Source organism: Pezoporus occidentalis, unplaced genomic scaffold, assembly GCF_034315485.1.
Source record: "Pezoporus occidentalis ecotype Australia unplaced genomic scaffold, CSIRO_AGI_Poc_V1 ctg114, whole genome shotgun sequence".
NCBI lineage: Eukaryota > Metazoa > Chordata > Aves > Psittaciformes > Psittacidae > Pezoporus > Pezoporus occidentalis.
In genome coordinates, this window is record NW_026912929.1 from 1,124,325 (window position 1) to 1,146,111 (window position 21,787).

Genomic DNA, 21,787 nt, shown 5'->3' on the forward strand with positions numbered 1-21,787 from the left:
TACTGGAAGGATGCTCTGAGGTCTCCACGCAGCCTTCTCTTCTCCAGGCTGAACAGCCCCAACTTTCTCAGCCTGTCTTCATACAGGAGGTGCTCCTCCCTGATCATCCTCGTGGCCCTTCTCTGGACTTGTTCCAACAGTTCCATGTCCCTTTTACATTGAGGACACCAGAACTGCACACAATACTCCAAGCAAGGTCTCATGAGAGTAGAGGGGCAGAATCACCTCCTTCGACCTGCTGGTCACTGCTTGAGTTCCTGTTGGTTTTAAAAATAACTTTAGACAATAAGATAATTTGTTTTCCTACTATAAAAAGAAAACCTTGAATTACATAGGATTGACTACTTAGACATGACACTAAAAACTCATGGTTTTGCTTACATCCCTATTTTGTCCAGTCAGGGTCTCAACTTCACACTCGGGTGCAGTCCTACAGCTAAAATTTACCACCCGAATGCAATTCTAGGTAGAAATAACGCTTGATGAAAGCGAGCTTTCTTAGGACCTTCCAGTGAAAAAACCCTGGTTTGCCAACTGAAGTAAAAAGATACATAGAGAGGAGCCAAATTCAACTCTGTACCATCAGCCGTGGCTGCACAACAGCAGTGCAAAAGAAACTGAAGACGGATATTGGGGAGTTATTGCAGTAAAGCTGTGTGAAACATTGGGTCAGCTTCTGTCCTGATGCGGCTCCCTGACTTTGACAGTTTATTTTGGGGAACCATTTTGGTGGCCAATTGTTGTCTGAGTGACAAAAAAGGCATTTGACCACTAGAGATGATTTTTGCACTGTGTTTAGGAAGCACCGTGAGAGGACTCGGATTAGACTGATGCCAGCTGGTACAACTGGAATGGTGATGGTGAGGAGGGTTGCGTGTGATCAATAAACTGCTCTTTAGAGAACAGCAACATCTGAGAAGCAGACATAGATGATAAACAGCTTGCTCTTTGCATGTTTTGCTATTTGTCTTTGCACCAAATCAGTGCCTCATATATCCACACTAATCCTGCTTTGGATATAGTGCAATTTAGGATCATTAAAGGCATCAATATTCATTGATGCTCTGAAGTTTGTTAGGCAGTGTGTGTGTGCCACTGTTTCACACAGTGCACATCTTCAGCATTCACTGAAAAATGATGTATCTCATTATACCTCTGTTGCATCAGCACAAAGTTGACTTTTAATTACTGCTTTGAAATCAGGCTTCACTCTGTGGCAGCTGACTACGGACACTGGACTCAGTTGTGCTGAATTGTGCCTTGATGCAAACAACAAAAAACATATGGTTGCTTCAATAGCCAGAGGAAAAAAAACAAGAAATAGAGACTGGGAGGGAAGAATAGGTGAATTTTTCCCTGCCATCAAGTAGTTCCTTTTGATTCTAGTGGCATTGCTTGCAGAAACTGGCTACCATCTCTGATGGTTTCCACATCGGGGACATGCTCATACTCTGTTCCCACATCACTACATGCTGTCAGCGTGCCTGTTGCATTGAATAAAGGCCTTTTTTTACCAAGGAGAATAAAGGAAGCACCCAAGGTGTTCTTATACCAGGTCTCATAGCATCCGTGGTTGGGATCACTAGAGGGCATTACAGACCTATTAGTTTGCACACACATGCAGCAGCGTGTACACATTCATCTTACAAAATAGGGCTAGTTAATGTTTGTGGCACTGGGCTGCAAGAGGGGTCCTGTGATAGCAATAGCTCTGTGTGCTGGATCTGTTTAACAGCGGTATTCAGAGCAGTCTGTGATTTTTGGTGTATAAACGCTGCCTAACCACAAGGTGGAAGAGCTGCTTTACTTATGATGCCATCTCAGCATGCATGAAACGCACACGGGTGTGTAGGAAGTTTTATTACTACCATTATTTAATTGTTCCAGTGCATCAATGCCCAAGGGTCCCATTCAGGACGAGTTCTTGTGCTAAATGTAATATAGACACAGTTCACAGTCCTGCAAGGAGCTTCCTGCAGAGAAATCCCAGTGCCCCACATGGTGCTTCAGGAGATCACTCATCTCTTTCCCTGCATAGCAGAGCTGTGCTGTGAGTAGATCCTGTCCCTTCAGTGAGGCTCCCCAAAGAGATCAGCGTGTGGGGAGCTCCATGCAGTTGTGCTCAGATGCAGAAGCTGCATCTCCATGAGAGAGTGTAACAGAGCATACCGAGGAGCAACCACAACCATGGCATTACCTCCCCTGTGCCTGCCACCCCCATGCTGTCTCTCAGGCTGTTTGACAGCTGCTTGTCAAAGGTCTTCACTGATTAATCTACCCAGGTAAATGGGCTCTAGAGGCAGCATCTTGTGTGAAGCAATTCAAGCTACAAGTGAAAGCTCGTGGTCCAAACGGTGATTGTGGACTCATTTCTATAACAAATACTTCACTATGCTGCTAACCCAAAAGGGACTTAACTACCAGCTCCTTTAAGGCCAACAGCCAAGCCCTATTGGTTTCAACAGAGTTAGGGTTTCCCTTGTAGTCAGTACTCAGAAGGTGATCTCCCAGCTTGCCTAAGAGACTTGAAGCAGTGTGCTAGTCACAAGTGGTGTTCCCCAGGGCTCAGTATCAGGGCCAGTTCTGTTTAACACCTTTGTCAATGAGCAGGACAGGGGGAACGTTTCATCACTGGAAGGGTTTTCTAGGTAGCTGAGCTGATTTCCAGTTGAAGAAGTGCATTGTAAGAGATGAAGCCTGCAGTTTCTAAGAGGCATGAAATTCATCTCTCCGTAGTCCAGATGGGTGAGAAGTGCAATTTTTTCTCCTGTCCTGAAGATCATAGGGTGTTTCATAACTGTGGCTATTTGCAAAAGATTGCCAATTTAGATCTCGATACCCAAACCACTGATGAAACAGAATTGCCCCAGATATATCGAAAGGAGTAAGCTCATCTTCCCCAATATTGCAGTGCAGCAAAGAATTTCCAACATAATTATCAGGACATGAGAGGTTAACTGAACATCTTTGAACTGCTTTGCATGCAATATTTTCAATCCTGAACTCCTGTTATGACTCACACCCCTATTTCTCCAATTTGTTCAGCCAGGCTCTCCTAGAGCATCACTTTTCTCTGTGCATTTATGGCAATACTTAGTAAGGCATCTAAAATACTTTATAATGGTGTAAGTTTAATCAGCTGTGCTCTTAGCTGGCAGTGTTACAGCAGTGCTTTCTCAATAACCAGGATCCTGATTTCTGGCTCTGATAAGACAGACTTTCTATACAACACGCACTTGTGTAACACAAAGAGCCGGTGGCTAAACCCTGATCTTGTCAAGGAACAACAACAGAACTTCAATAGGACCAGCATTTCATCCCTTATCACCAAGTGAAGCCTCAGTGTTTCAGGCAGAAACAAAATGTGACATGTAGGCTTGCAATGACAGCATTGATTCAGATAAAGCTCTCTAATAAAGCTACCTCCTGTTTGCTAAAACGTGCCACGAGGGGGACAAATGGTGACAAATGATGGTGAAATTAAGCAGAACAGCGAACAAGGTCAGGCAGATCCTTGCCACTGTCAGTATGTGCAATACGGGCAGTTGGAATACATGCAAGAGGAATTCAGAGGTTTTACATCCTTCCCTGAGGGATGCAGTGTTGGCTACTGCTGGCCATAGAACCCTAGCCTAGATTGAGAATTCCTGGTTCTCAACTGATAGCCTACAAATAGGAACCAAGGGGTGAACATTTCATAGAGACTGAAAGGCCCACAGCTAATATGAAGTTAAAGTCCCTGTTTAACATTTAAAAGCTTCCCACAAGTTCTCTTCCTGCCTTTTTTAAAGGTTTTTGAAGTCTTCAACACATTTTTAATGTAAAAAACATGGTTTTAGATTGGTTGGGTTTCATGCCCTACTTGTTTCACTGTGACTTACATAACTGGATTCTCTATAAAATTATACCAGAGCTAACTAACCCAAAGACATTCGTATTTCTAGGGGTTAAGAATTAGCTTTCACTTATATAATCTGTTTTTTGATCAAACTATCGACCTGAACTACTGTTTAGAGGAAAAAACCCCAACCAAACAACACTATTTGGAACATTAAGGAGAAAAGTGCTTGTCTTGGAAGTATTGATGCCAGTTTCCCCTAAGTGCTTACAGCCTGGTGAACAGATAGAGTTCTGATAATGGACTCATTTATATGAAAATCACTGCCAGCTTGATCCTAACAGTCACCATGTGGAAGTTGGCCAGGATTAGAAATCATTGCTATTAACCTTTTAAGAGAGCCTTTACACCTTCGGAGACAGCTTTTGGCACAGAGCATTAACTTAATCTAGAGTTTTATGAGTCATTAGCAGAAATACCCTTCATGCTAAAACCACATTGGACGTATACTTGGGGACGGAAAAGTACCAGTAAGAGGAGGCTGTCTGGTTTTCAAGTCATCAAATCTTAAATGATGCTGGATCCCTTTAGCCCAGCTGGAATGTTCTGGCAGTAGCCAAAACATTAACAACATGGACATTAGACTTCTGCATCCAAATCAGTGTTTGGGCATTGAATCTGGATAACCTCCTGCACACCCTGACCCAGAGCTGCCCTCTTCATCCCTACCTGCATGGGTGCTGCTGTGCTGCACACAAAGCAGGGGCTGAGCTCTGCTTGCACTGGCATAACTTTTTCATGCAAATGAAGCATGTAATACATTAATATTTCTGCATGCAGTAATTATGATTTGCATCCTCGAAAAGAAAACGCTGTACATGTAAAATTGGGCTTTTGATCCCGGAATAGAACTGAATTCTGTTTATTTTGTGGATATTTGCAGCTTGCTGAATAATTCTTCGAGTCTTTCCCTTTTGATCGCTTGACACCATCAGCTTCTCCATTTTACAAACTTTTTAGAAATTATCTTTTTCCCTTTTTTTTTTTTTTTGGAATTCTGAGCAGCAGAAATTCAGCAAGAAAATTCTGCTCCTGGCTTTGAAACCAAAGCTGAAACCAGAGCTGCTCTGTTTGGTGTCCAGTGAATGAGCTTTGATTTGATTTTTATCGTATTTCATTCAGACTTCATCATAAAACATCTCCCAGGGACACTTGCATGAGAAACACTTTGCACGTAAGAGCAGTGTTGCGTTTCCAAGGCTCCCATTTTTAAAGGTTATTGTAATGTTTTTATCCTGCTCTCCATCACAGACCGCTATGTGGCCGAACCCAGGACACAGACAACTGCAGATGTCAGGAAACAGAGCTAGATGTCTCTGTAGGTTTTACTAATGGATTTTCTTTTCCAGGACTACAAAAGTGTGCTGTTAACCCAGTGACCAGCACTCCTGCATCTGACTGGGGGCAGGTCCCTGGCAGCTCTATTTCCACTGCTCTTTGACTCCACTTTTGTCTCAACTGTTTTATTGATGTGAAAGTCGGTGCAGAACTTTTAACAAATGCTCCTCAAAAAGCTGCTGCAATTTCAATAGAGCACGTGATCTTTGTGGAGGTTTTGTGTTGTGATTTCTATACTGTTATTCCCAGTAGTCAGCTCCTTCTCTAGAACTGATCCATCTGTATTTCCCAGTGGCTTTCAGGAGCTGCATAATTCCAGGTCTGTATTCAGCTTGGGCAAACAAAGTGTTTTCCCAATAACTTTCCTTCTACAAATTACAGTTTAAATCCAAACTCGATACAAATTTCTCATGGCATAGCACTTCTTTTTAACCAAATTTTGATTACTATTTATCTCTTGATCTCAGAGAATGCTTTTGTAAATGCCAACAGCGTGGCAGGCTTGGGTTGATCCTGTTCCTATTACAGTCATTGGACTAAAATCCTGCTGGGACACATCCTCCGAGTAGATCACATCCCTGTGGATCTCCTTCTGCAGGGTATAAAATGTATCCAGTAAATCCAATAACAACAGAAATAGGATTAAATACACAGTGCACAGATGGGTCCAAGAGAACCGAGCTGCTACTTCTCTTTGTGTTTTTGCTCATAAAGATTTACTTTCCTCATAAAGGTAACCCATGTAAGTCTTTATAATATTTGCCTAGCTCAGCTAGGAAAATAAATCAGTAACTACAAGCTGATCTGTGCAACATCACTGTAGTACAAACAAACTAAAGCCCTCCTTAAAATGCAAGCGAGCAGGACCCTGGCCAAGTGGGAAGAGCAAGAAAACAGTTAACAGGGGTTTGCGAGCCATGCCAAGTGGCTTAGCGGTCCTTAGTGAACATTTCTGTTACAGCAGCTTGCCCCAGATCAGAAACAAAGAAATCGCATTCAAGATTGAGCTGCTTAGGACAGCAGCATTAGGACAGCAAATTTCCTGGCAAGGTAACTGTTATGCTGTGCATCAGATGACTGCTCCACGCTGCAGCGCTGAGCAGGGGTGGATCCTTAATCCAGTTTGAAAAGTACCGAACAAAAGCCTTTGGGAAGGTTTTATCAGCTATGAATACAGGAAAGGGTGAGCTTCCTACCCCATGGTTCTGCTCATATGCCATTTGGCATTTCATATAAGAGCACGAGAAGCCATCAAGCAGTAAGCTCTTAAAAGCATGACTCACGACAGGGCTTTGCAGCAATTACCAATCTTTGCATAATCTTTGATAGTTGTCCCCTTGGAGCACTCCAAAGAGCAGGCTGTGCAGCAGGGTAGCTTCAGAGCTGAGGTGACTGCTGAAGCATTAACCCCCAGTTGGATGAGTACGTTTCCAAGTGGCAGTGCTGGCATCACGCACCCGTCAGCGGGTGCTTTTTCCTGCCTCTCTTTGTGCTGTGCCAGTATAGGGAGTTCTGAGCTTCATGGCAGCATGGACCATGACATGGCCTGGCTGCAAAAGCCTTTGTCAAGTTCTGCAGCTGAACTACGGGTTTAGTCCTTTTCATAGTCATTTAGGAGTTCTGTCTGCAACGTGAGTGAATACCTTGCTTAGCTTTAGTGGAGACTGATCATTAATGAGAGCAGTGAGCATGCAACAGCTTGGGCTTCAGCATGGGCTGTCCAAGCCAGCCAGAGCTCACACTGAATTGCTTAGGGCAGCTGACACCTGGACTATTGAATCTTCTCTGCTAATCATGAGATCCGGCTTGGGTACATCCATTCAGCTTAAAATCACATCTCACAACTGCAGCATGGCCGTAGCTTTGCTATCAGCACACACCTTATTAGATAGAAAGAAATTCTTTGCTGTGAGGGTGCTGAGGAGCTGGCACAGGTTGCCCAGAGAAGCTGTGGCTGCTCCATATGCATTCACTTTGTTGTTTCGTTGGTTTTTTTTAACTGCAGGGAAATGCCAGCACACTCACAGCTTAGTAACAAACATTCTCTACCCTGCAAAACTTGCCCTACCAATGGGTTTTGGAATCTCAGGCCTTATGCATTATAAATTACCTGTCAGGAAGTACAATACATTGCTTGTCAGTTCAACTCAGATTATTTACTCATGCACGCTGGTGGGGAAGGGAACATAATCCCTAGGATCAGTTCAATAACTCAGCGAGTAGATGCCACATTGTTTACACTTGAACAAGATCCTAAAACCCACTTATGCATATTCTGTAGGGGATGGCTTGGATGCAACAGTGCCTTTAGTGGCTGGTTGAATGCCTACAGAGTCGTGATGGCAATCCCCGGGGGTTGAAGCTTCCCCGTCAAAGCTGTGATAGATCATCTAAATTTAGCTCTCAGTTACCCAGTAAACCTACTACACTTCTGTAAAGCACCTTCTCTTCTTTCCCTTCGCCACAACTGCAGCCGTCCAAGCAGCGTAATGTATTAAATCAAATCTGCTCTGAGAAATACACAGTTCACTCCTTCTCCTAATTACTGCTGCTCAAATTCAGCCTCAATCAGTGACCTCTCAATTTGCTGAGATTAATTCTGCCTGCGTAGAGGTGTGACGAGCTAGGAAGGCACATGCAATAGCCCAGCGCTTCTGCTGCCGCTGCTGAACCTATTACACAATTAGATACCTGCTGTTGCTTTTCTATGAGGGAGCAAACAGACTATCCTTACTAGGTGCAAACATCCAACCTCCCCCAGTTTCTGGAAGGCTCAGTCTCTGGACATCCATGTTACCAAAAATCAGGGGGGTGACAGCAGTGCGATGTTACTATTTTTCCACTCTATAATACCTTATAATACTCAACATGACACTGCAGGCATCTGTGAGCCACCCCCTCTAAAACCACAGCAGGGTCCGACCAACAACATGAGCAAGATGGATTATTATGACTATTTTACATGGGTAAACCTAGGTGCAGAGATCAGATGCCCAAGGCTAACAATCAGAGTAATGGAACTGGAAATAATCCCCATTGCCCGGTGATTCCAATCCAGTCTGTATTCTTGCTACAAGACATCTCTCTGTGATCCTCCTCCTCCTACTGGAAAGCTGGAAAAGCCTATTGAATGAGTATCATTGCTTTTTATGTTGGATTCAGCAGTTGTTTCAGCCACATTTGAAAGGAATGAGTCAGGAATTTGTGTATGTGGGAAGTGGTTTCCTCTCACATTACTGCATGTATGGATAAAATATATTTCCTCTACTATGAAGTTGCTGAATGAGAGAAATAAAGCAGCGCAGCTGACTGGCGCTTTAGGAGCTGTACTTCAACCTTGGTAATGAAAAGGCAGCAGCCTTGGGAGGCCAGTTGGGATGATGCATCTCTAGACAAGCCTGTGGAGTCACTTGCACTCGTATAAAGAATGACTAGAAAAGGACGAAGTGGATAAAGATTACCAAACCTAAAACCTGATAAATTAGAGAGCAGGTTCTGGCCTGACTGCAGGAGAAAATCCGGCTTCAAGACGTGAGTTATAATGCAATAACGAAGACGCCTTCCTCTGTGCTTCAGACAGCTTTCGTAGCAGCTGGTGTTCAGGAATTAGAGATAATGCTGACGGCTTGTGCTGCAATCCTTACGGCTGTGGCACACACAGTATATGAGGCATTTCATGCCAAACTCACCAGCATCACACAGCAAGACAGCAGCAGGACCAAGCAGAATGCAGCCCACCTGCCTTCCGATGCCTATTGTAGCCAGAGGACCAGGAAGGTTTTGTTTGCAAGGAGACAACCACAGAACTTGGGCTGAGGGTAGAACCTGCTCAAAGATGCCCTCGGATCCAGGGAGCTGGTATGGTCTGTCCTTCGAAGCTGATTTGTTGCTGGTACCATAGGTTTCTGAAGTCTGGAGCCTGGTGAGGACAGAGTTGCTGCTCCCATCTGCTGGGGAAACGAAGAGGAAAAAGAAGTTTAAGGGCAGGTCAGAAACAGGGTTAGGGGAAGAGAAACAGAAAGGCTTGCACAAAGCTTCCAAGAGGACTTTGAGCTTCTAAGGGAGTCACTGCAACTAGCAGAAAGTTGGAGGAGGAAGGAGACATAGGTGAGAACTAGAATATTTCCCCAGTTCTTCCTTAGCACAGCAAGGAATTTAAGGTTCTTTTTGACTTGAGGCTTGGAATAGTTCCATATATTTAAAGACCACCACGTTTTGAAGTACTTCAATGAGTTATGCAGAAGACAGAGTTACCAGGTATGTGTTAAAGAAACCCTTTTATTGCTGTCAGTGAAGAACTTCTAAAAATGATGCTATACACATGCATATAGAACACACAGAGCACACATCCTGGAACACTCACATGCATCTCATTTGAAGGTCGTTTCCTTGCTGGGGCAGGCCAGGCTGTCTGGAGCCACAGCTCTGCTCCATGCTGCTTCTCTCCGCTCTGGCCTGGCCTTCACTGTGGCTGCAATCAAAGGTCATTAGTAAATCATTCCATGTATATTTTACCCATTTTCCAGTATTTCCTTTGCTTTCAACCTCAGCACATCAAATGATGGGAAATTGCAAACGGACTGATTCCAGCTGAGCACAACTGGGGGTGAAAAAGCTTTGCTTTGAAGCCGAAGCTGGAGTCCACTCAGAAGCTGGAGGGAGAGCCACAGAAATTTGCAGAGGAGTAACTGCAGTCCTGCCCTGGTGATTCAAAGCATTGTGATTCATGAAACCCATCTTCACAGGAGCTACATAATCCATGAGGAGGGCAGCCTGGGAACAGACCATCACTGCAGCTAAGACAGCAATCACTCGATAAACAGCTTATTAAAAGAATGTCGTTGTCATCCAGATCAGCAGAAAAACAATATAGATCTTCTTGAATATATTTTAATATATAGTAAAAATAACTACTCCGGCATTTGCTTTTCAGGAAATAGAGCATCTTATCACACATTTCAAGAAGAGATGGGGAGGATCATTCCATCCCACATTGCCTCTACTGCGTGCTATGGCATCCTGGGAGCTCCTCTCATCCCCATTGCCAGCCTCTCAGTTTTGATTCCCTCTAAGCATCTTACCTGGAGCACATTTGGGAGTGCTGGAGTGACAGCTCTGTGTGCACCAAGGCAATTTTCTGGTGGTGAATCAAGGCTGAGTGGCATAATAGAGCTGGAACATGATACAGAGACTGCCCCATAAGTTGTATGTGTGTGTGTGCGCCTGGCATGGGCAGGGACTGAGCCACAGGCAATCACAGCAGTGATACCTGAGGGCTGGTAGTCAGACACCTGAGGCTTGACATACGTGGGCACTTCCTAACACCACGTGCATGAAAACAGAGATGAGAGCTCTACAGGGATCCTTATGAAAATCAGTCATACATGGACAACTTTGAAATAAGACATTAGCTGGGGATAAAATGAAAAGCTTCAATTAGCTTTTTTAATGATGAAATATATAAAAGCAAGCATTTCATTTCTTGCTTTACTCCCATGTGCCGCATGGCCATCTACCTCTCCAACATCTTTCTTCATATTTGGCAACTAGTGATGCACTTCAGCATATCGACTGAAGGCTTGCTTAATATTCCCCCCATTCAGTTAACTAGTGGGTGCTGTTTGCATACTAGAATCATGGATCATAAAGACTGCCTTGATTAAACGCTCAGCTAACTACTGCTCACACAGAATGGGGCTGAACTGTTGTTTCAGTGGAACTCAAAAGCTTGGAGAATGCCTATTCCCTAATGTTTTTCTTTAGCATCAGGATTTGTAATAGAGGAAATTAAGACTCTTAAGGACTTTCCCAGCAATGTGAGACTACCCATGGACATATCAGACATACAGTATTCATATACTCTCAGGAGGATTTTGGCTAAGCTCTATCCCTCTCAATAAGCATGCTCTCTGCTTCTTCCTCAGGCAAGCTTTCATTTCCAAGTATTGCTTTAGAAATTGTAGTCACCCCAAGGGTAACCCACAAACTACACTGGGGCCCCACAAAACTATGGAGTTAATGCCCCTGTTCTGGATATATAACCCAGAAGAAAACAATTCCCTGCTTGACATATAGCGCTACATGTTTGGACTTGGGCAGGAACAGAGAGGCAGACATAGCAGATTCCCTGCTAACCATTAAAACCTGTGGGCAGCAGGAACAGCGATGCTCGATGCATGAAAACCTATTGCTGCTCACCACAGCTCAAGCAAGGCCAGTGGATAAACCATATGCAATCACTGTCCTCTGTTATCAAGACAGACATTCCAGGATACATCCTTTCCTTCCATCCAGCTCATTAAAGATCAGTCTAAAAAGCAAAACCTATGAAGTGGGAAAGAAACAGCCAGCACACTACTGGAATAAACATTTAATAGAGGAGTCTGTGTTCCATGTATCTGGTCAAATATGACTGATGGAAGCCTAGAAAAGCCCCCCTTTTCCCACTGGGCTATTCCAAGTAGCCTGTCTTTCAGAGAGCGGAATCCAGTAAATTCACTCAGTCTCTAAGCTGCAAGAGGATTTGAGTTGTCAGGAACAGGCCACAGAGCAGAGACCAAAGACAAAACTAAGCTTTTAAAATATTCTTCCTTAAAAGCAAAAGAAGCAAAATAGTCGAACCGTGGTTTCACAAGGAAACACTTAACTCCGGAGCTGAGAGCTCCATAGAGAAAATAGAACAAGATTCTCTTCCCCTTGCGGTAACAAGAAGAGTTCAACAGAGTTTCCAATATTGGACAGTCAATTGGAAGAGCTTTCTACTGATTATGCTTAAAGACATTTAAAAGCAGAGTTTGCCCCTTGATCTTACGCCCACAACGGTGTTTAGCAACCTGAGTGGTTAAGACCTTAGGAACCGGTCACTGATTCGTACCACTCAAGTTCATGCTTGTTACAACTTGTCCAGAGTACCAGAACTAGCAAATTGGGCATCATCAGCTCAAAGGCAACTGGGTCCGTAAGTGTGTCACCAGTTCCTCTCCGAGGGACTTGGCTGTCACCCACAGCCAACGCAGTGCTTGCCTCTCCAAATCCTTCAGTGTCTGCAGAACCTGGGGTCACTGAGCTTTACTGGTCCAGTAAATCTGGGGGAGGAGGAATAAGATCCCGTGGGTTCAGCCGCGCCACCAGGCAAACGTCATAGCTGTCGTGCATGAGGGCATTGACGGCCACCACATTCCACTGGTTCTCCCAGGGATCCAGCTCGAGGATCTCTTTGGTGATAACTTCATGACGAGCTGAAAAACAGAAGCAACAACGGCAGAAATCAGGAGTCAAGTCAAGCTGGACCAAAGAGGTTTGTGCAGTTACGATGACTGCTCTGCAAGGTGGCAATGAAAAGGGAGTTTCTGTGGTAGGAGCAGCTACACCGTTCAAAGGACATGTGAGATGTAAACTTGAATGAAACAGTGCAGATGGAGATCTGCACAGTGCGTTCGGTCCTCATACTCCGGCTTCAGGTGCAGCTGCAGGGACAAAAGCATCAAGTGCTCCATCCTGGTACGAGTATGCAGGTGGCATTTCATTGTGCAACCAGTTGTCAAAAGCTCATATTCTAAAGGCAGAGTATTGCCTATTGTTAATGAGTATGCCTATGTGCAGCATGTTGCCTTTTGTTTTCCCCAAGTAAAGCACAGCTCTCAGGCTGCTGGAAGCACTCCAATACTATGGCTTGTGTGCGAAGTCTGGACATCCTGTGATTTGGGAAGAAATAAAGACAGAAAGAAACCTCCAGGGCTTCAAATGCCCTTTAGCTGAAGTGCTGAGGAATTTGTCATGAACAGTCAGGTTAAAAGAACACCCTTAAATCACAGCCAAGCTCAAGACAAGCGTCGTTTTACTGAGACTAACAAAAAAAGACTCACCATGCAGCAGAGCCATAGCTGTCAAGCAGCAGTGCTATATTAAACTCACACAAACACAAAATCTTTCTTTGCTAACAAAAGTCCTGAACTCTCCAACACTTGTTACTCAAAGCCAAGTTCTCTCCTAAAAATAAAAGGTGTCTAAGAGTGCTTTTCGTTTCTGCTCCCTTTTAATCTTGAAGCTGCTTTCTCACAGCAAGTAAGCTTAATCTAAGCTTTTCTTACTTTGAGCTAAGGACACGCACATGCTTTGCTGTCAGCTTCCTTCTGATGAATTTCTGGACAGGTTGTATTAAAAGACAGGTCTCTGAGACTTCCAAAGCCCTGACACATCACAGGTACCAGGATAAGAACCATCAGAGCAAGAAACATTGAATACTCAGCACTGATTTATGAATCCAGGGATATCACAAGAGTGGTGATAGGCTGAACTTCACTGGTTCCCATTCAACTATCCCTTTTAGAAAGCTTCTTTAAAAACCAAAACAACCACCAATCCTATCCTTCATATCTGTGGACTGCATCTCCTTTGGACACTGTCCTGTGGAACAAACGGCAAAGGACTGAAGAGGAGGAAAAGAATGAAATACAGAGCACCCAGCAGCATACACCGCTTCTGATGCTGGAACCACAGAGCACACACTCCTCCAGAGGACAGCCACCCTGAGGGTTTAGTACCCCTAAGGTAGTGCTGTTGTGGTTTAGGTCCCATGATTTCAGGATTTACCTTGATCTAAACAGTCCTTGTCCCATTTCTTTCTGCTGCTCATAGAGTGTAAAACAACGGTCATGATGGCTTGCTTATAAAGGATAAGAATAATAGTAATAATAAAACATGGGAAGGCTGCACCCACCCAAGAGGGGAGACAGCACAATACTAACAGTGCAGTTCCATGTGAGGAGAGGAGGTCTGACTGAAGCTGCAGACAAATACCATGTGCCAGTGCCAGCAAAGAGCTGATTTCTGTTTGATCCTGAGAGTGAACAGGTTTCTCCAAAGAGGCAAACACAGAGGCACAAACAGACCTAAGCTGTGACATGGGAGGCTCCAGTCATGTATTGGCTATCAGATCATCTCCTTTGCGCAATGAATTTTGACGCCTGGATTTTCTTTGGCATGGATGATGACAAAAACAAGACAATCAGAGGAGAAAAAAAAACATCCAGAGCTGGAACTGAGACCTTCTGTGGGTGATTGCAACACTTGACAAGGAAGAGATCATAATTAAAACATTAAAAGGCAGGTTCAACAACCCTTCCTTAAAGCCTTGCTGTGTTTTTTCCTGACCTTAGTGACTCCCAACCTTTCATGTCCCTGGTTTCCCTTTTCTGTGGGATGTTGAAACTGGGTTTGTTCCATGCTACAAATTCTGCTTCTGAGCACATGGAAACTAACCCTAGTTAGTGCCTAACCCTTGGGAGATAATGGGAGGATGTTGCTGGAATAAGAGAAGCAATCATTTCTCTCGTCTTGTCTTGTTGAACATGAAAGGAGGCAGCACCCTTTGGATGAGAAAGTTCATGTGAGGAAAAGCACTGCTCAAAATAGGCATCCTCCAGGAAAAAAAACAGATCCCAATTACATCCCCCTTTCTTTTTTAAAGAGAAATGAGTCAAAGGACCTCAATCCTGAAGCCTTTTTCCTAGTCCCTTTCTTGGTTAGGACACTAGAACGGGTAATATTTTCAAAGGGAACACCATCTTTGATTCCAGGCTGTAACGCTGGATTTGGGCTTTCACCCCAATAAACAGTTTTCAGGTGGAAGACACAAAGAATTCCATATTCTGGCTCATTGGTTCAACCTATTCAATCGCCTTTATTTGTTTTTTCTAAGGCAATATCTTAGCAGCCAGTTTTGTACAGGAGAATAACGTCACATCTACAACAAGAATTACACAGATTACCTGCTTAAAAAGCCAGCCCTCAGAACCCCCTGTCATGCATGGCATTATTCTGCATCACTTGCCAGACAGCCACCTCAGCTAATGAAAGCATTTCCCTCCTTTCCAAAGGCTTTCATTTTCCCCTACAAATCAAGGCAGCATTTTTGTGCACCTCCTTGTTTGATCATGAGAAGTTTTAAGGAGCCTTCACACTATGTTTTCCTGCAAGGGCATTAAACCACTTTATGTTAGAATCACTCGGGCACTACAAACCTAATCCTAATACAGAACGTTTTCAAGCAATACAACTGTTTCTAATAATCTGGTTTACTCTTCTTCAGGCAAGGATAAGGCTAGAGCAGTGTAGGGAACGTGAATTCCAGCCTAAGTTTATCCCCATGGGAAATTGTGGTATGTTAAAAGAAAGCCAGATCTCTTTTGGCAGAGTTATGCCTCTTCAATGTACAAGTGCAGACTGAAGGCTAACACCGAGCTTACAAACCATCTTTTCCCAGTGAAAGAACTGGAGTTATACCTGAAAGTGTTTAATTTATAAATGCTAAGATTGTATTTCATATACACAAGTATATAGCAGGCTGAAGGCAAAATGAGCCTAACCTGTAAATTCTCTATTATATTCCAAATTATATTCTATCATATATATTCTCTCTAAACAAAACATTTTCCCAAAGTTCTTTTTTTTTTGTATGAAATTATTCCTTGAATGTGCAGAAAACCCGCAGCAAAATGCTGGATTTGCACTGAGTGACTGCCTGCACATACACACAACCCTGCTTTCCCTAAAGGGTTTATGATTCACTCCCCAAACATGGCCAGACTTCATTCCATGCTGCAAGTTTTCTCCTGCCATTTGAATCAGGATTGACCATAAATCAGTGTGAACCATTCTTGGAAAGACCCCACTACGACTGCAGGCAACAAATACTTGATCTGCTTTTTTGGCTTTATATTTTAACTGCATTCCAGTTGTGGTTTGGAGGGTAGAGGAACAGCTTCCCACGTGAACATTTATTACCACTTTTGGGCTTTTTTTGACTGTGCTTTCTCTCTTTTATTTGGAACCAAACATTCAGATACAATTATTAGATTCGGGGTTGGGAGGGTTAAAGGGGGGCAGATGCTAAAGAATTAAGCAACATACTTAACAGGTAGGAAATCTATAAGTCATCCAGGACTATTAACCATGCAGCTATTAGGTTTGTAAGCCAATACAAATAAATCCAACTCTGCTATAGCTTGTTTAGTGTCCAGAGCACTGAACTCAAATACAGGCATGCTGAATTTTAGTTCACTGGAGTTAAATCTGGCTCTATCTTCTTCCACCATCAATCAGCTTATAAAAGACACCAAACCTGAGGTGGTTGAACTGCTAGCTGCCTGCTCTGCTTTTCCCATGGAAAAAAAAAGGACCAGGACATCACAAGGTGTTTTCCAGCTCCTCAACAGTCCCCACACTGTATATTCAGATGCTTCTTGCACTGGCTTCCCCAGTTCTTGTCCCCCAAAGGCCACCCAAGAGCTGCCTTGAAGCAGTTCAGCTGCTGTTGCTGGTTTGTACTGGATTTTGCACACCATTATCTGTACCAGAGAATGATTTTAAGCATATGGGACTGGCCTCTGCTACTTATCTGTCTTGCCACTAATAGCTGCTTTCATAATTACATGATATGGAGTTAGGTGACTTGGGAATTCACATTTGTGCTGCGATGAGCTAAAAGCGCATTTAGATCATTACCACCAGATGTCCTGCCTCCTCATTTGCAGTAGGAAAAAGGATAAGTTCATCAAGTCTGTGGCCTTCGGTCCCATTTGTGTGTGTGAGCTGCCCCCTCGCTCCACCAGCCCTGCTAGCATCACACAGCGAGTACATCCATCATCTGTGCCTGTGGGCAGGAGCAGGCAGAGAATACACAGGAGAGGGAACCTGCCCTGGCTGTTTAACATGCTGGCCAGCCTTCACGATGCTAAGTGTCAAGGCGGTGTATCCCAGGCACAGCGAAAGCTGGGAGGCAGGTTGAGGCTTGGATTTACAACTGTGGTAGCTTACTGTTTTCAGAGCACCTGCATGGAGTAAGGTAAGAGATTGACTCTCATAGCCAGGACCTCTGTCCTCGTGTTCTGCTGTGTCATTGCTCAGGACCATGGTTTCATGATCCACCCATTCACTCACAAATCAATATATATTAAAATTAATATATTAATTATATATTAATTGTTAATTATATTTATATAGTTAATATATATATATAAAAGAATGGGAGGTCTACAGGAAGGAACCTCTAATTCAGTTACTTCAGCTGTTTTTCTTGGGACTGATTTTGCCTGTTGTTCATAGGGATGACCCCATTCAGACATAATCTGACAAGCACTGACCCTGCTTGTGCTGCAGGTGACAGCAGGATCACAGATCACCGCAGCAGGATCAGTCTCTTGGAGTCAACACACCGTTCATGCAAGTAAGAACTGAGAAGATCAGAGTAAAAATGACCCATCCTGAGATACTGCTTCTAAATGCCTTGCAATGGGTTAATACATTATTAATAAAGGATTTAAAGCATGTTTGGACTATGCGCATGACAGGCAGTTCTGATGTCATACATGGCTACAAGCCATGTTTCTAAACAACCTGCTGACCTCTTCAGCAATTAATTAGAATGTATAGAAATATCAATTAATCACTCATTAACCCTTTATAAACCACGAGCCTTCATAAGCAGCAGGACTGAATTGCTAACCCAGTGCTGTCACACAGCACATTGAACATGGACCAAGCAAGCAGATGCTTGCTGAAGCAGATGCTTGCTTCAGACCCCATCAATTCCCTGACCTGCACTGGACTTACTGCCATCAGCAAGGCTCTGGCTAATGAGCAGGGTAAATGGGCTGCCCTTCCCAGGAAGGTCTCTCCTGCTCTCTCCCACTGGAGGAGAATTAGGCAAAAGGTCAGGTAGCATTCTGTGGGCTGGAGAGATGCGGCAGAGCTAAACACAGGGCCCCTGAACCCTTCCTTTCATGGGGGTATTTATCCAAATGGTAACAATTGTGGGCAGGAGAACTTCAGTTATTCATTGCTGCCCGGTAAATGTTAACAGAGGCAAACAAACAGTGCTGCAGATAGGCAGCCCGGGGTTTGCTCCTCTGCTTTATTTAGCTGGGAACATGGGAAGGTGCTGGAGAAACAGGTTTTGTTCCAATCCTTCAACCCCCAAACTTCACAAGTGCAGTATTTACTGTGCCAGACTCCTTAATATGGCTAAATTTAATTTGATTCCAGTAATGTTCCATAACCACTATAATAAAAAACAAGCATTAGAATGATTCGCCATCTAAATCACATAATGGAGGAGACTAGAGGGAGCAGCCTTTCTGGGAGATTAGTCAAAATAAATAACTATTAAGCTAGTCCACTGTCAGGAGGGGATGGCGTGGAGATACAAACTCATTAGCTCAGCTGGAATACAGTAATTACTACACAGTTCTGCACTGCCCCAAGCAGTGCCGCTCTATTACAATGTATGGATTGCAGTTTATGGAAATGAGGATGTTTATGCAAATGAGAAGGAAGAGAAAACGAATATAGGGTAAATAAATATCTCATTTGTAGATATAGAACGACATAGCTTGTAGGACCCAGTGTCACTATCCCCTGTCTTGGCTATCAGTCGCAAACACAAAATGGAGATTGTTGTATGCCAAGTTCAATGATATTTCTTCCTTTTCCCCTTCCTCTGACTGTAACACCCCTTAAATAAAAAGTTAAGTTCTGCTTGGTGTTATAAAGCACTAAATAACAGAAATGGTGTTGAGCAGCCCTGGTCCCACACATGATGCTAAACACAGCACCGAGTTTCTCAACACATACAGTAGGGAAGCAGTACATTTATCTTCTCTGCTATAAACCACATTTGGAGGGGTATGGCAAAATTTCCAATGCAGAGAAAGACAGCTCTACATCAAGTGCCATTAGCTGACAAAATCATTAGACTTTAAGCAATGTGTTGCCTACTGCATACCTGCTAAGCATTTCCTATTTTGCATTGAGGTGGGAGCAGAGACCAGTCCCCTCCTGGCTCCATCCTCCTGTCAGGCAGTTGTAGGGAGCAATAAGGTCCCCCTGAGCCTTCTCTTCTCGAGACTGAGCCCCCCAGGTCCCTCAGCCATTCCCTATCACACTTGTGCTCCAGGCCCTGCACCAGCTCCATTGCCCTTCACTGGCCCCACTCCAGCACCTCAATGTCTCTCTTGTAGTGAGGGACCCACAGCTGAACACAGGATTTGAGGTGCAGCCTCGCCAGTGCCCAGCACAGGGGGACAATCACTGCCCTGGTCCTTCTGGTCACAGCAGCACTGATACAGGCCAGGATGCATCACATTAAAAAACCCAATCAACTCTGTATTTGGATTTATTAATTCAAATCTGTGAAACAGGCAGCTGGACCAACATCTACGATCAGAAACTAAACAAAGGTACAACCTGCAGCCCCCCAAAACAGGCTACAAGATCCACTTTAGTGCAGTAACAACACAAAATCAACCAACACGTGCCTCCTCAAGCTGACAGCAGATGACACAGTCCCAGCAGTCAGGCACACAGCCTTGCCTTCATTATTTTCACCAGAAAAAAAGGTATTTATAACACTCAGAAGCAGTCAAAAAGAAAGGGAACCTGAGCTGGCAGGCGTTTTCCAAGCACATGTGATGCTGCATACCTGAAGAGCTGCTCCCCCCCTCCTTCAGGGAGGAACACTAATGAGGATGCTTCTGCACTGCACTGGGCAGTGTTAATTAATAGCTGTCAGCCTGTGCAAGGGGCAGGGTTAGTATTAGGGAAAGGCAAAGGAAATAGGCCATGTCAGTGGGAACATTATACAGTCAGGCTGCACTGGCTGGTTTAAAACCCATAGTTACAGCAGGAAACAGCACTGTATTCTAACAGTAGAGAGCTGGAGCTGATTGTCAGGGACAAGCAAATTAATGGTTCCTATTTGCCTTAATGGTTTCATGGAAAAGGAGCCAATTCATAAACTACAGGCAAACAGATGAACTTCTGCAGGTTTTGCTGGGGAAACAAATTCAAAACAAACAGAAGTTATTTTTTTGGGTACTTATCGTGATCATAAGAACATTTGTCAGCTAGTGATACAACACAGAGGTCTCAGAGTGGGTTCTCCCACCCAACCATAGACACCAAGCTCATTACGTGTTTGCCTTCGGTAAAGTCAGGTTAGAATCCCGCATTTCCTGATCGAAACACACAGCATTAGGAGACAAGGGAGGTCCTCAGGGTTCTGAATTGCCTTCAGGTCTTTCAGAGCAGGTACAAAGCACCAAGGACCTGAATCTCCTTCTGGCAGTGCCTCTGCTTCTCCATGTGCTGCAGGGAGCCTGGGGTCACTATGGTCTTAGTGTAGGCAGCCCAGATAAGTGTCTAAACTTCAGCTGAGCTAATCCCCTTTCCTCTTTCATGGCCAGGCTTTGAGCAAGCTCCTAAACTTGAGGAATTCTCAGCAGGGGCAGTCTTACAGACTGTGTTTACCAACAGAGCTCAACACTGGGCAGCATTCCTTGTAGATCAGAAGAAGCTTGGACACACTTTGGAGCCCAGGCATCCTTTAGAGAGGCTGTGCTCTGCATTACTGCCCTCAGCTGACTTCCCCATGGAGACTTTAAGTAGCTGCAGCTTCTCTTCCTCTGCTCCTGAGGATGCTGTTGGGGCTGTACCACTTGTCCTCCTTTAAGCAGACAAGGATTTGTGAGAGGCAATATATATGGGGTGGGAATCCTGCCATCACAGGCTTTCAAGTGTCACATAGGACTCGGTATGTAGCCAAGCAGTACTCATCTATTCATCCAAATTGAAGGCCCTTTGAGCAGTTGACAGCTGCTTTTCAGCTTTATGTTTGTGTGCAGCATCTCCGGTCTCTAATAAACCATTCAGGCCAATACTTGTGCAGAAAGGCATAGAGAGCATGGCACATATAAGTAAAATTAAGGTGCAACAATGTCCTTAGGAGGTCAGCATTCATGCTGCTGGATCAAGGGCGGGTTTAAACAAACGCAAAGGCAAGTTGAGACTCGGATCTATAGCACACATGGAGCTGGTGCCAGGCCCTTATATCCATTGGCTAAGACTGCCCACTGCAGCAGTGATTTTGGCTTATTTTCTTCTTTTGAGAAGCACTCATTCTTCAACGCTTCCAGCAGCCCTTCAGCAGGCAGAAACCCCAGAGGTTACAGCTGGGCTTCGGGCTTGTTCCAAAACCTCCTCTTGGTTGAAACTAAATTACAATGCTTTGTAAAACTGGAATATCCTCTTGTCTGCGTCCCACACAAAACCCAAAGGGACATGCCAAGAAACCCAAAAGACTAAAACCAAACAAGCACATTCCAAAATAACCCTATCTGCTATGAAGCAGCAGCACATGCTGTTCCAGGAATATCCTGAAGCTGCTGAGCAGCTGTAATTGTGGAAGAGCAGAGTCAAGCCATTCTTTCCAAGTTCCCCTATGGCAGAAATCATGGAACGGTTTGGGTTTGGAAGGGACGTTAAACCTCATCCAGTCCCAACCGCTTCCATGGGCAGGGACAGCTTCCACTAGAGCAGGATGCTCCAAGCCCCATCCAACCTGGCCTTCATGATAATAAATACGCTCTCTCTGTCCACCCTTCACCCCCAAAGAACAGATCAGCTTTGGAGAGCTCTTTCAGGATGCAGAGAGCACAGGACCAGGGATAGACGCAGCCAGAGAACCTCTTTAGGTCCAGCATGTGGACTCCAGCC

The 21,787-nt window shown here is 44.2% G+C and overlaps 1 protein-coding gene across 1 annotated transcript in view; it reads right to left on the reverse strand.

Moving 5' to 3' along the window:
- Window positions 1–11,895: 11,895 nt before the first annotated feature.
- The window catches only part of KBTBD12 (kelch repeat and BTB domain containing 12), a 32,941-nt gene continuing 23,049 nt past the window's right edge, over window positions 11,896–21,787 (reverse strand). The window contains exon 6 of the mRNA XM_062636783.1: window positions 11,896–12,474. Within this exon, the coding sequence (XP_062492767.1) occupies window positions 12,305–12,474 (170 nt within the window). The 3' untranslated portion in view covers window positions 11,896–12,304. The remainder of the gene's footprint in view (window positions 12,475–21,787) is intronic.